The sequence below is a fragment of the Pimephales promelas genome, chromosome 22 (genome assembly GCF_988280905.1).
Source record: "Pimephales promelas chromosome 22, fPimPro1.hap1.1, whole genome shotgun sequence".
NCBI classification, from domain to species: domain Eukaryota; kingdom Metazoa; phylum Chordata; class Actinopteri; order Cypriniformes; family Leuciscidae; genus Pimephales; species Pimephales promelas.
The window spans coordinates 29,919,723-29,933,456 of NC_142790.1; the positions used below are offsets into that span (position 1 = coordinate 29,919,723).

The 13,734-nt window shown below is 43.3% G+C and overlaps 1 protein-coding gene across 2 annotated transcripts; it reads right to left on the minus strand.

Moving 5' to 3' along the window:
* Nucleotides 1-1,998: 1,998 nt before the first annotated feature.
* Nucleotides 1,999-13,093, minus strand: LOC120467772 (diamine oxidase [copper-containing]). 2 transcript variants are annotated; one of them, XM_039656260.2, is made up of 5 exons: nucleotides 12,968-13,093; nucleotides 4,340-5,884; nucleotides 3,899-4,187; nucleotides 3,669-3,801; nucleotides 1,999-2,459 (listed from the first exon to the last, which is right to left on the minus strand). In XM_039656260.2, the coding sequence occupies exons 2-5, from the start codon at nucleotides 5,874-5,876 to the stop codon at nucleotides 2,190-2,192; spliced, it is 2,229 nt and encodes a 742-aa protein (XP_039512194.2). In that variant the 5' UTR covers nucleotides 5,877-5,884; nucleotides 12,968-13,093; the 3' UTR covers nucleotides 1,999-2,189. The 2 variants fall into 2 exon arrangements, with proteins under 2 accessions (XP_039512194.2, XP_088981950.1); XM_089125824.1 differs by lacking the exon at nucleotides 12,968-13,093 and adding an exon at nucleotides 6,737-6,801.
* Nucleotides 13,094-13,734: the final 641 nt, after the last annotated feature.

Below are 13,734 nucleotides of genomic sequence, written 5' to 3' on the forward strand. Positions count from 1 at the left end.
ATAAAGTAAGATTGGTTTGGCTTTACAGCAGATCTAGAATAAAGTTATTGTCCAGCTGATTATTCACGACTACAGTGCAGGAAAATCAGCAGGTGATTTTAGTGCTGTTATGGGTGCAAAATTAAGATAATGCAATAATAAAACAATTTTATATTTGTGTCTTAAAATTATAAGTATTTTTTTTGTGCTCAGTTTAAATTCTTCACTTGCTCTTGACTGTTTGTTTAGTTTTTTGGATTAAAGTTTGTTTAATGTTCGCTGCTTCCCTGCACTTTAAACTTTGTCACAAGTCAAGCCTATTGGTTTAAAAACCCCAAAGATAGGCCAGCAAGACAAATAAACTAATGCTATCCAAGTCTTTATAAACAAGTTTTATTTAACTCTGATTTATTGCTCATTATTTGAAAATGTTTTATTGTTTTTTCGCCCAAGAGTCACATCATAACATTAAGAAACAATATATTCTGCAATTATATAAATATATATATATATATATATATATATATATAATTGTGTATATATATAATTTTAACCTAAGGACACATTAGCAGAGGCTTTTAAATGTAACACAAGTCAAATTAATTTTAGTTTTAAAAACTTGATACATTTATTCACCAAGGTTGTTACAAATGTATCATTTGTTGTTTTTCCCGTACATCATTTGCCCGCTTTGATCGAGCTTAGACACTTTCTTTTCATACTTTCAACAATATCATTTGAGATGTTCTTGTTTGGTCTCAAATATACCGAGCCGCCTTCCAAAAGAGATTTCTTATCGATTTGGTTTCAGTTTTAGATAACTACTGTATAATTGAGGCTGGTCTGTACATGGAGCTGCTCAAACAAGGAGATCAGCGTTTCAAAAGCATCACAGAATCGCATCGTTTGCACTTCAAACTGACTGATAGTGACTCTGTGTGTTAACCTGAGATTGGAGGAAGTGTCTTAACATCTTCACTTCTGAGGTCAGAGGTCACTCGTTCAAGCGTAATATTGCGCACTGTAAAAACACTGGTGTGGGAATTACTTAGAAACAATTTCAGTCGGAAATTGCTTGAAATTAATTAAACTGAAATGGTATTTTCTTGTAAAACGAACTGGTTAAAAAGTAACATTCGCTTTATTTAGTGTTGTGCAACGATTAATCGCATCCCAAATAAAAGTTTGTTTACTCTGGAGCAACTAGGGGTTAAGTGTCTTGCTCAGGGACACATTGGTGTCTCACAGTGGATTCGAACCCGGGTCTTCGGGTATATATATATATATATATATATATATATACAGCTTTTTCCGATTAATTGTTGCCTAGCACTTTATTACAGTGTACGGATGGATGGGAGGACATGTTCTGCTCTTGATGCTGTTCTTCCTCAGTAGTGTGATTGAACACACACATTTCTATAGTTTTAGACTCTCCTCAAGAAACACGTGTGGTGAAAGAAGAGGAAATCTCTTACAGTGTGTTATTGGACAAATAGTGGGTTATTGGACAGTGGGATAGGTTGCAGGTGGAGAGAGCCGTTCCCGAGAGCCGGCCCGACTTGGTGGGCAATCGGACGAATAGTGGGTTAGCGGGACGGGGGCGTGGCCGGGGGACCGGGGGCGGGGCGCCGGACCCCCTGTGGGAGCGGTGGCCGGTCGGACGTTTAGTGGGTTCGCGGGCTGTTCCGTGGACGGCTCCCCCGTGGGGGTCGAGGCGGAACTGCCCCTGCGGTCCTGAAACTTGGGGCCCCTCCCGTCGGCGCCCCGGGGAGCTCGGGGCCCGCCCCGCCCTCCCGCACGCCCCCCCCCCCCCCCCCCCGAAAATTTCGGGGGGGGTGGCGCGCTCGTCCGGGGACCGCCGTCCGTGGAGGGACTCCCCGCTGGTGGAACGGACCTTTTTCGGAGTCTTGGACTAGCTAGAGATATCACTATCTCTTAGCCCAGGGAGACCAGATCAAGTACTGAATTGATTGTATATGAATTGAAATCGGACAATTTCAGAGAAAAACACAAACCTTTCTGAATTGTGAAAATATTTAATGTCAGACAAAGATACAGTTTTCATAAGCTTAACATTTATGGAATTTGACGTTTATTTGTTCAGATTTTTGACACAATTAGGATTTAAATTCATAAACTCTGCTGTTTCAAAATTTGACATACGGCACAAAAACACCAACGCAACATGAAACGAGCTCGGCCTCTGTTTAGACAACAGCGTATGTGCCGTTATAGAAGAAAGGCTTGTCTGAGACACAGTGACCTACGACCTCTGGAGTCCACCTCTGAACCTTCGGCTGGCCCTTCTCATCGGGCCGCACGATGACCGTGCTGCGGGACGCTAGCGAGGGGTCCTCGTCGAAAAAGTTGAAGGGACGTAGGAAGAATCCCACCGAGTTTCCTGGAGTCGCTGTGTTGGGAATGTCTTCAGAATGAGGAATGTGTAGGAATCCCACCGTCACCCAGGCAACCAAATCCTGCAAAGAAATATGCAATTGTCAATTGTGCAATTTTAGATTCTGGTATATTTATATTTATCTAGTATTTGAGCTATTACCAATCAGGAATATTATCTTAAACTAAAACTATTAAGATAAATTTTTGTTAGTCTGTATAACATAAGATATAAAACCTTAAAGGGTTCATGGTGTGAGAAATCAAACTTGCTTTGATTCTATGACATAAAATTTTACATGCTGCAAGTTTCATAGCTTAAAACTTTCTCATTATAAAAAAAAGCATTTACTTAATAAAGCTCCAAAAAAAGGTTCATTTTGATGACATTGACGAATAGCTATACATCATCGCACCATAGGCCACGCCCACTGGTATTAGGTTGTTCTGATATTTGCCTAAACTGGTGAGCTTCGGGACAAAAGCAAATAGCCATTATGATCACTGTTGCTGTCTACACTGATAGAGTATACAGATGTGTGTTCAGCTTCTTACATCTGCTGACAACAGGACAAATGGAGTTTGATCGTTCAGTTTAAACAGCTGGTTTGCGTCTCTGTAAAGATTTCAGAAGGATCTCAGCGTCGGAAACAAGTGGATTTTTTTTATTTTTAATCACGTCAGAGGATTATATGTTTGTAAGGAGCAGATTGTTTTTTCAACGAGGCAAAGTGTAATACAGAGTTAGAAAGAAACTTATACACAAAACTTTATGAATATTATAAGTGATCAAATAAAAAATACGTCATGACCCCTTTAATTTATTTTTAGTTAGTTGCCAAGGTAACATTTAAAATGTTTGTTTTATTAAAGTTGAATTACTAAAATAAAAGTCAAACTGAAAAAAAAACTGTAGACATAAAAAAAATCAACCAAATTGACAAGAAATTTTGTTGACAACCAAATTACAAAAAAAAAATACTAAAATTAAATGAAAAAAATATATATAAAACCTAATTAACAATATTAATAACAATTATAGTGTATTGATACTAAAATAACACTGCTATCAGTGATGTTGTTTATGACACTGAATTCAGTGGAATAATAAATTGATGCCAATTCAAATATTTGTTTTAGTTGGTACTAGTTAATCGTCATCGCGTTTTATTTATTCACCTGTGTAAACGCTGACTATGTTTACTTTTATTGCACGTGAGGACATGTTTGAGCTGCGCAAGGTCTATTTGCAACTGGAGGTAAAGTAATTCTTCAAGTCTCAATCTGTGTACCTGGTTAACAATGTTTTCATTGTTGCGAATGTATTCCTCAAAGGAAACGACAGGCTCCCACGGGTCATTCTGGGTGTAGATGCTAGTGCTGGTGACCTCGCTGTCCTTGTGTCTGGTTACAGCAAGTGGGTATCTGGAATCAACAAAATCATGAAGATTTGCTTACTAGTCACCACAGAATGCAAATAGACAAATGTTGTGAAACTTTTGCATTAATTGCGAGAGCCTACCTTGCCCAAGTAATACCATTTTCTTCCCTCCAGCCCCGGGGCAAAACACTGTTACCATGTGAGTTGTACTGGATTCGATAGCCCTTCTTATGCCCCCACTTGTTGTTTTGATTGGGATTGTAGAAGTGCAGGTATTTGGGAAAATTCTCGCCAAAGCAGAAGGCAGCACTACGTTCAGTTTCATACTGTGTCCTATGCAGCTTCGATTGCAGGATGGTGTGTTCTGGGCTCCAGGGGTTGGTAAAGTTAACATATTTCAGATCAATGGATTCAAAGCTGTTGTTCCTCCCTGTTAAAAAAAACAGAGTGGGTCTTTCTTAAGTTAAACACATTATGCAATCGGCTCCAATGTACCATCTATTGTGTTGTAATTTGCACAGAGATCACAAAATAGATCAGATTGAGAAATAGAGTTCAGATTGCACACCGATAACAGCTCACCCGCAATGTCAAGGTCCACTTTGTAATGAATTAGATGGGTGTGCAGGTTCCCGAGTACATAGTTGTAAACCCTGGTTCCATAGTTCAATCCGTTTTCTGTGAAGAACGTTGCATGGATGTACCCAGTCGCACTCACTCTAGACTCCATCACGCCATTCTGGTAGAAGACAAAGTCCCAGATGTAGTCGTAGTTGTACACGGTCGATGTGGTTCTGAGCACCAGAACGTGATTTTCCAAGCCTCCGTAGAAATTAAAGCCTCCTTGGAAGTTGCTATTGAAGTGTCTTCTCAGAGGAATCGCAGTGGTCATTTCAAAGATGCAGAGAGCGTTTCTGTAACGCACAGGTTTGTCCGTATCATAGTAATGGTAAAGGTCTACAAAATGAGCAATTTCTGGACAGTCGATCCCAGGTGCCAATTCATAATCCGAGGTGCCCATCGCCCACCCGGCGTCAGCGTATTTGGTCTGCATGGCGGCCGGAGTATCTCCAGAGTAGAAAGCGATGGCTTCTTGCAGGCTGATTTCATAAGCAATTCTTTCCCCGTTAAAGCGAAGGTCAAAGATCTGCAACCCAGCCGAAGAGCGAACCCCATAGGCAAAAGACCATCCAGCGTATTCCACAAAGTTCTGATCCACCTGAAATCTGCGGCCTTGAGGTTCGACGAGCTTCGCTCCATGGATGTTCGTCTGTGTGTTCATGTGTCCACGGGGAATGTAAGTAGAGAAAAGATCCTCTTCGTCATGCTCCGGTAACTTCAATTTAGAGATCGTCCCTTTCTCGTACTTCTCCACAAGTTCCTCCACGCTATCGAAATACTGCCCGTTATACCACACCTTCTCCACAGTCCACTTATTGTGATCCAGGTCTTTGTGGTTAACGAGGACCTCGAAGCCCACGGGGTGGATGAAGTAGCCCTCCACAAACTTCTGCAGCATGATCCACGTACGCCTCTCTCCTGGCCCTAAACCTCGAGGAGCGATGTCCGAGAAGGTCAAGCAGCGGTCTGTGCAGTTGCCGAAAGTAAACCCGGTGCTCTCCTGCAGAATCTTGTTTGCTTTAGCTGCTACTTTCTCCAAAACACCATTCAGGTGCTCGTACTCCACCGAGGAGATCGGCCTCGACTCGAAGCGGATGAGGCGCTCGCCCTTATAAGTTTTCAAATGGTAGGAGTTTGGGTAAGGCAGGGGGCCAACGATAAACTCCGTTACGTTCGGCTCCATTTGGTTCCCAAACTGGACCACAACACGTGCCTGCCGGGAAGGTTTCGCCTGTCCTCTGTCCAGCGCACGGAGCGCCTCGTGTTTGCACGGAATATGAAGCTCCATAAGGAAAATGCTGTTCTTCTTGAGGGACTTGTCTTTCGCCGAGGTGAGGCCCAACTCGCTGCAGGAGTGGAGGTAGTCTCTCACGGCGTTCATCTCTCGGGGAGTGAGATTGGCAAACATCAAAGCTCCGTGTTGAGCCCATTCCCGTGTTCTTGACGAAGCGGAGGATGTTGCTAGAGACGCCAGGAGCAGAATCCAGGAGAACCACATCTTGGCCCCTGTAAAGTGAACAAGCAACTCTTAGAACATTTCAGGGGAAATTTTTGTTTATAATAAGTACCCTAGTGTCTCCATCCATGGTAGTTCATCAGCTACTGCTTGTCGACCAGTTACTCAAACGCCAAACCAACACTAAACAGCCAATCGGCATAAAAATATTATTCTATATCTATCATTTCCACAACATGACATCATGACTTGGCGACATGGCGAATTTCGAGTCAAGTGGCGTGTTATTTTTTTACGCATTTTGAGCTATCCGCGTGTATGCGTGTGTGTCTACGCCATTAACGTCCGCGTGTCTGTACACGCCGTCAAATGTCCGTGCGAAACGAAGCAAAATGTACATCTACATCTGGGGAGCGATCTTTTTTTTTTCCTAGGATGGTAAGGGAACAGTCATAAATGCCATTAACCCCAGTGACGGTTAGGTTTAGGGACGGGGTTGATGGGGTTACAGAAATAACGTTAAGTCAACCGCGTTCATAAACACGCTGAAAAGCGATTATGCGTCTTGATAGCACGCCAAAAATGGAAATACGAATTGGCGTGTCATACACACGCTACTTCATGAGATCAGTCTGCATTTCCAACTCTATGACCACCAAACACTGCACACCATCTGACATGATATGCTATATCTTTTCTAACTGATATGACTTACAGTTTTCCTAAAATGGGTGATCAAAATTCCCAAATATCCCATAGACTTACATTGTCTGTTCAAATGGGCCGAGACTCTTCAAAATCCAACTCTCAAAATGTATCTATCTGTCATGATCCTGGTATTTTTCCCTCTCTCTCTTTCTTCCCCGGCTGCCACACACACACACACACACACACTCACTTACACACTTTCAGCTGTTCCTCATCTCCGTATGCGTTCAGTATCTTCCTTTCCACAACTCTCTTTCTCTCTATTTGTAGTTCCCTTCTCTCCTTTGTCCTCTGTCATATTGTTAACTTTGTACGTGATAGTGATGTTAGCTATCTCCGAGTCTTGTCTTGCCCCATCTGCTCTTTATTGCCTACTCGTCTACATTCATTTGTGTGTTTGTGCTAACTTGTGCTCTGCCCATCTCTCCTGCTACTGAACGCTGAGATTGGTCCCGTGGGTACACCTGTCTATGGCCACCGCTGTTAGCCTTCGCTGTTCTCTTCTACGGACCTGTATTTCCTGGTCTCGAGCCATCTCCTGCTTATATTCAGTACTATTAAGAGAATGTCCGTTTGCCAGCCTATGCTGCCTGTTACGTTCCCGTATCGCGTGTGTGTTCTTGTGTTTTTTTCTTTCCCGCTTTCTCTCTCTCTCGGTTACTTTCACTTTTGTAGGTACCCGTGATTGGCCAATTGACCTGTCAATCATCGTTGGCGCTGACGTCACCTCTTTTCGCCATCGCCAATAGGAACAGGCCACCTGGGGAATAAGAGTGCACGCCAGACGTCTCCACGGAAGCTCTCGGCTCGCTGAGACTCAAACCACGCTGCTCTCTGTCACTGTTGCGCTGCTCCTTTGTATACCCTGTTGAGGTTATGGTTCTCGTTCACTCGGTGTGATGTTAAGTTGTATGAGTGAACGCTCCCTGTGTTGACTCTCTGATTTTATGTGACCTGCTCTACAGAGCTCTGTAGGTTACTAGTATGGAGAAGAGATAGACAGATAGCATGTCACGTGACATACACTGCACCACGCAGGGGTTTTCGATTCTGTTTAGTACACTAGGGTAGGGGCGAGCGCCACACCTTGTATTTCTGCTTCTGTTAGTTAGTGGAGACTAGATAGGGCGTCCTGGACGCTGAAGATTATTATTTTCTTCTTTATTTTCTTAGTTAGGATTAGAGGTTATTTAACAGCTAGACTTCATTTGGTTTTGTTCTTTTCTTTTCTTTGGCGCCGTCCACGTCTATCTTTTCTTCTTATAACTTTATCCACCTTACAGAAATTCTGTATAACATGTCCATTTTTATATTTATGTTAATCTATATTCGTATAGATTAAATTCTTTTCACTTTTGCCACTGACCTTATTTGTTAAATAAAGGTTTTGGCTTTTTGCACAGTAAATCTGGTTGTAGAGTGTTTTTTGTACAACTCATGGTTTATGTAGGTTTCTCTATAATGTCATCTTTAAAATGTTGGACTCCCGAACCCCTGGACTAACTCGGGGGTCGTAACAATTGGGGGCTCGTCCGGGACGTTTAACACCCATCATAAGACATTGAGAGGAATATATATGAACTATGGTTGTATTAGTGTATTAGTGGCAAAGTGATTTGATTGGACTTATTTTCCAGGGTAGCCTGATGCGTGGTATTTTGTTGTCTGTATGGTTCGTAACATTAGTAGTGATGGCTTTGTTTGATTTGCAGTCGTTTGTTGAGCATCCTTCCTTAGAGCAGTTTGATCAGTGTCGAAAGGATGATTTACTGAAGATTGCGGACCACTATAAAATTGTTGTAGAGAGGCAAGCTTTAAAGAAAGATATTAAGAATGCTATATTCGAACGGTTGGTGGAGATCAACATTTTTTCGAGACCTGGCGTAAATCCTCGACAGACCAGGCCACTTGGTGCTGGCGCGCGGGTTTCTAGTGAGGGGGTGTCGGACGAAGAGCAGAGCGAGACAGGTGCCGAGGTTGATGTCGGGGCGGAGACTAAGGCCGTCTTGCCACCTTTTGATCCGTCCTCCCCTGCTTCTATTGGGTCTGGGAACGGACGTTTGAGAGTCCGCCTGGCTCGTTTACAGTACGAAGCACAGGAAAGGGCCCAGGCGCGTCAGGCTGAGATGGACCTGAAGCTCGAAATGCGCAGGCTCGAGGTAGAAGCTGAGAAGGAGGTGAAGCTGCGACAGCTGGAGCTGGAGGCACTGAAGGTGGCCTCTGGGTCGGCTGAGCGGGCACCCCGTGTTGAGGCTTCTGTGGCGGTATCCCCGGGCGATCATTCTCCAGCCTTCGATGTTAGCAAACATATTGCTCTAGTGCCTCCATTTAGGGAAACGTAGGTGGATACGTATTTTAACGCATTTGAGCGTATCGCATCTTCCCTCCGTTGGCCTAAAGATGTGTGGTCCCTTTTGCTTCAGTGCAAATTAGTTGGTAAGGCTCAGGAGGTTTGCTCAACATTATCGTTAGAGGAAAGCTTGCAATATGATACGGTGAAGTCTGCTATTCTCCGTGCATATGAGCTGGTTCCCGAAGCCTATAGGCAGCGATTTAGAAATCATCAGAAACTTGCCAGTCAGACTTTTGTAGAATTTGCTCGCGAAAAGGGGGATCAGGGAACGAACTTTATGTCCAAGATTTTTAATCAGGTCTTGCAATCACTTTCCATCACTCATCGCGTGGAAAGCGCATACCATCCAGAGAGTCAGGGTTCACTTGAACGATTTCATCAGACGCTTAAGTCAATGTTGGGGAAATACTGCAAGGACACTGGGAAAGATTGGGATGAGGGAGTTCCTTTGATGCTGTTTGCGGTTCGTGAGACTGTCCAGGAGTCGCCCGGATTCAGTCCCGCGGAGCTTGTCTTTGGACAAAATGTTAGGGGTCCACTTAAGCTCTTAAAAGAAAACTTATTGGGAGTTGATGTAAGTCCTAAGACTAATGTGCTGAATTATGTCAGTCGTTTCAGGGAGCGTTTGCATAACGCGTGGGCACAGGCCAAAGAGTCACTAACAGCCGCACAAAAGGATATGAAACGTCGGTATGACATCAAAGCCGTTCCTCGTTCTTTTAATGCCGGTGACCAAGTGCTCGTATTATTGCCCACTTCAGGATCAGCTTTGTCTGCCCGTTTCGCCGGTCCCTATGTGTTGACAAAGAAATTGAGTGAGACCGACTATGTAGTTTCTACTCCTGATAGGACACGCAAGACACGGGTCTGTCATATTAATATGTTGAAAGCATATCATGGTAGGGAGGGATCTTCGGAGAAAACTGAGGGAAAATCTGTACCTGTGGCTTCGTCTGTGGCAGTAGCCGTCGAGGTTTCATCTTCAGTAGAAACAGAGGCAGATGAAGATGGTCTCGTGCTGCGTAATGCTCCACAGCAGAGTACTAGACTAAGAAACTCAGAATTGTTGAAGACGTTGCCTTCTTATTTAGTGCATCTATCCGATGATCAGAGACAGGATGTTATTCAGTTGATTAAGAAATTTCCTACTCTTTTCAACGATACGCCTTCTAGAACTTCGGTGTTACAACACGATATAGATGTTAAAGATTCTCCCCCTATCAAACAACATGCTTACCGGGTTAATGCGTACAAGTGAGCTATCATGAGAGAAGAAGTTGACTATTTAACCGCAAATGATTTAGCTGTTCCTAGCTACAGTCCGTGGAGTTCGCCGTGTGTACTCGTTCCTAAATCAGATGGAACTTTCCGTTTTTGCACGGATTATCGGAAGGTGAACGCGGTTACGAGGCCAGATTGCTATCCCCTTCCTCGGATGGAGGATTGCATTGATAACATTGGTTCCGCACGCTTCGTTACTAAATTAGATCTACTAAAAGGCTATTGGCAGGTGCCTTTAACTAGTCGTGCATCGCAAATCTCCGCATTCGTGACACCTGATCACCTTATGGAATATAAAGTTATGGCGTTCGGTTTGCGGAACGCACCCGCAACCTTTCAAAGGTTGGTGAACTTAGTGTTGGCGGGTGTGCCAAATTGTAATGCGTACTTGGATGATTTGGTCGTATACTCTTCAGAATGGTCAGAACATTTATCCTTGCTGCACACTGTCTTTGAACGACTGGAAAAAGCTACGTTAACCCTGAATCTAGCCAAATGCGAATTTGACCGAGCAACGGTGACGTATCTTGGTAAGGAGGTTGGTCAGGGGCAGGTTCGACCTGTAGCCGCTAAGGTTTCTGCTATCAATGAATTCTCCATTCCCACAACCAGACGCGAATTACGCCGGTTTTTGGGAATGGCAGGATATTATCGTAGTTTTTGTCGAAACTTTTCCAGCGTGGTGCATCCACTCACGAGTCTACTGAGTCCGTCTAGAGCATTTGTTTGGTCACCTGAGTGCCAACATTCGTTTGATAGTGTAAAAGCTTTGCTGTGTAGTACTCCTGTCTTGGCAGCTCCGGATTTTGCTTTGCCTTTTAAACTTGAGGTCGACGCAAGTGCTGTAGGTGCTGGTGCAGTACTCCTTCAAGAGGATAAAAACCACGTTGAACATCCTGTGTGTTATTTCTCTCGAAAATTTAATAAACATCAGTGTAATTATTCGACCATTGAGAAGGAGGCTCTGGCATTACTGTTGGCATTGCAATACTTTGAGGTTTACATCGGCTCTAGTCCTCTCCCGGTTATCGTTTACACGGACCATAATCCGTTAGTGTTTCTTTCCCGCATGTACAACCAGAATCAGCGACTCATGCGCTGGTCTCTGATTGTGCAAAATTATAATTTGGAAATCCGTCACAAGAAAGGAACAGAAAATGTTGTAGCCGATGCCCTTTCTAGCTGTGCTTAGTTCTTGACTTGGCTAGGTTTAGGTATGTATATATATAAAAAAGGGTGACCTGAGCCTACTTTTTTTTGTTTGTTGTTGTTGTTTTTTTTGATTTGTCTTGATTGTAACAAACTAATCATTTCATCATTATAAGTTTGTTCTTATGGAGGGGGATGTTACGTTCCCGTATCGCGTGTGTGTTCTTGTGTTTTTTTCTTTCCCGCTTTCTCTCTCTCTCGGTTACTTTCACTTTTGTAGGTACCCGTGATTGGCCAATTGACCTGTCAATCATCGTTGGCGCTGACGTCACCTCTTTTCGCCATCGCCAATAGGAACAGGCCACCTGGGGAATAAGAGTGCACGCCAGACGTCTCCACGGAAGCTCTCGGCTCGCTGAGACTCAAACCACGCTGCTCTCTGTCACTGTTGCGCTGCTCCTTTGTATACCCTGTTGAGGTTATGGTTCTCGTTCACTCGGTGTGATGTTAAGTTGTATGAGTGAACGCTCCCTGTGTTGACTCTCTGATTTTATGTGACCTGCTCTACAGAGCTCTGTAGGTTACTAGTATGGAGAAGAGATAGACAGATAGCATGTCACGTGACATACACTGCACCACGCAGGGGTTTTCGATTCTGTTTAGTACACTAGGGTAGGGGCGAGCGCCACACCTTGTATTTCTGCTTCTGTTAGTTAGTGGAGACTAGATAGGGCGTCCTGGACGCTGAAGATTATTATTTTCTTCTTTATTTTCTTAGTTAGGATTAGAGGTTATTTAACAGCTAGACTTCATTTGGTTTTGTTCTTTTCTTTTCTTTGGCGCCGTCCACGTCTATCTTTTCTTCTTATTAACTTTATCCACCTTACAGAAATTCTGTATAACATGTCCATTTTTATATTTATGTTAATCTATATTCGTATAGATTAAATTCTTTTCACTTTTGCCACTGACCTTATTTGTTAAATAAAGGTTTTGGCTTTTTGCACAGTAAATCTGGTTGTAGAGTGTTTTTTGTACAACTCATGGTTTATGTAGGTTTCTCTATAATGTCATCTTTAAAATGTTGGACTCCCGAACCCCTGGACTAACTCGGGGGTCGTAACACTGCTAATTGCCTAATTTCTGTAAAAGACATTATTACCTGCTTTCACTTTGGGGTTCTCTTTCTCAGCTCTGACACTATCTATCTATTTGTCTATCTATTTCAATCTAATTTTAGCTGTGCTTTTAGCTTTGAATCAATGTGTACTTTGTTCAGAGAATCTGTACCAAATTTTAATAATAAAGATACAAGGATGGCGTGAGCCAACACCTTTCTCTTCCTTGGACTAAGATGAAAAACATAACCATTATGCTGTATTTAACTACCCCACAGTCGGGCTGTTTTGAAGCTGACGTTGATTTTCTGCCACCCAATAAGCTGTAGCATTTTTCATAGTCGTCTTGTTTTCTTTTTGGTTCCGTCTAGTCACAATCTGTTTCTAACATTTTATACTGCGATTTAATTGCACTATTACGTAACCCTCCGTTGCATGAAGGTCCAGTGACTCACCTTGCAATTAGAATAAAAAGGAACGACAAATGATAACGGCACATATTATAAATCAATGTATGAGCTTACCTTCGGTGGCTGTTTCAAGTTTGCAAGCTTGATAAATGCCCTGAAAGCTGCTACAGCTGTGATGTGTTGTTTCGATCAGCCAGTGGGTGCAGTGCTCTTCTGAATCTTCTGTACTGCTCTGATATTTCTGCTTTTATCAGCCACCCACTGCTCTTGAATGGAAAGTGATTGGCCAGCAGAAGGTCAAAAAACTTCAGAGGAACAAAAGCAAGAGATGACACTGTGTGTGATTTTCATCAGTTAACGGCACTGTAAACACCCGTGGAGGTTTAATGGTCTTGAATGGCCGATAATGGACGTGGAATTGGCTTTGCAGTAGGGCTGCCATGATGTTATATTTTTCACACCTGGGTTATTGTGGCCAATTCATTAATAATTCATTAGGCCGTGTGTCCACCAAAGCATTCTTCCACGCGCCTGGCGTATGTTTTCAATTGTTTTCAATGGGAGCGCCACGTTTTTTAAACGCCATGAGTGTACCGAGGCGCTGAGCGTTTTTTTTCACGCCGAAGTGCCGAGCGCCCGGCGTTTTTTACTGGTCGCTGGGAGTTGAAAATTGTTCAACTTTGGATAAAACGCAGCACTCATCACTGTCACTTTTTACCCAGCCGTCCAATCACAGTGGAGGAGGGGCGGGACTAATACCACACCGACCAACTGTCACAACATTCAAACTGCTGCGTATATTCTGTATCATAGCAACGAAACGTCTCAACGGAAAAAAACGCTGCGCTGCCAAAACGCTCTCATGCGCCCAAAGCACGCAT

What these genes read in the sequence shown, in the direction of transcription:
- LOC120467772 (XM_039656260.2), bottom strand. Translation starts at nt 5,876, where the DNA reads ATGTGGTTCTCCTGGATTCTGCTCCTGGCGTCTCTAGCAACATCCTCC. An exon ending in AGTGGACCTTGACATTGCGG is followed by an intron (nt 4,188 to 4,339) that starts GTGAGCTGTTAT and finishes TTTTTTTAACAG; the next exon opens with GGAGGAACAACAGCTTTGAA. An exon ending in AATGGTATTACTTGGGCAAG is followed by an intron (nt 3,802 to 3,898) that starts GTAGGCTCTCGC and finishes TGTTGATTCCAG; the next exon opens with ATACCCACTTGCTGTAACCA.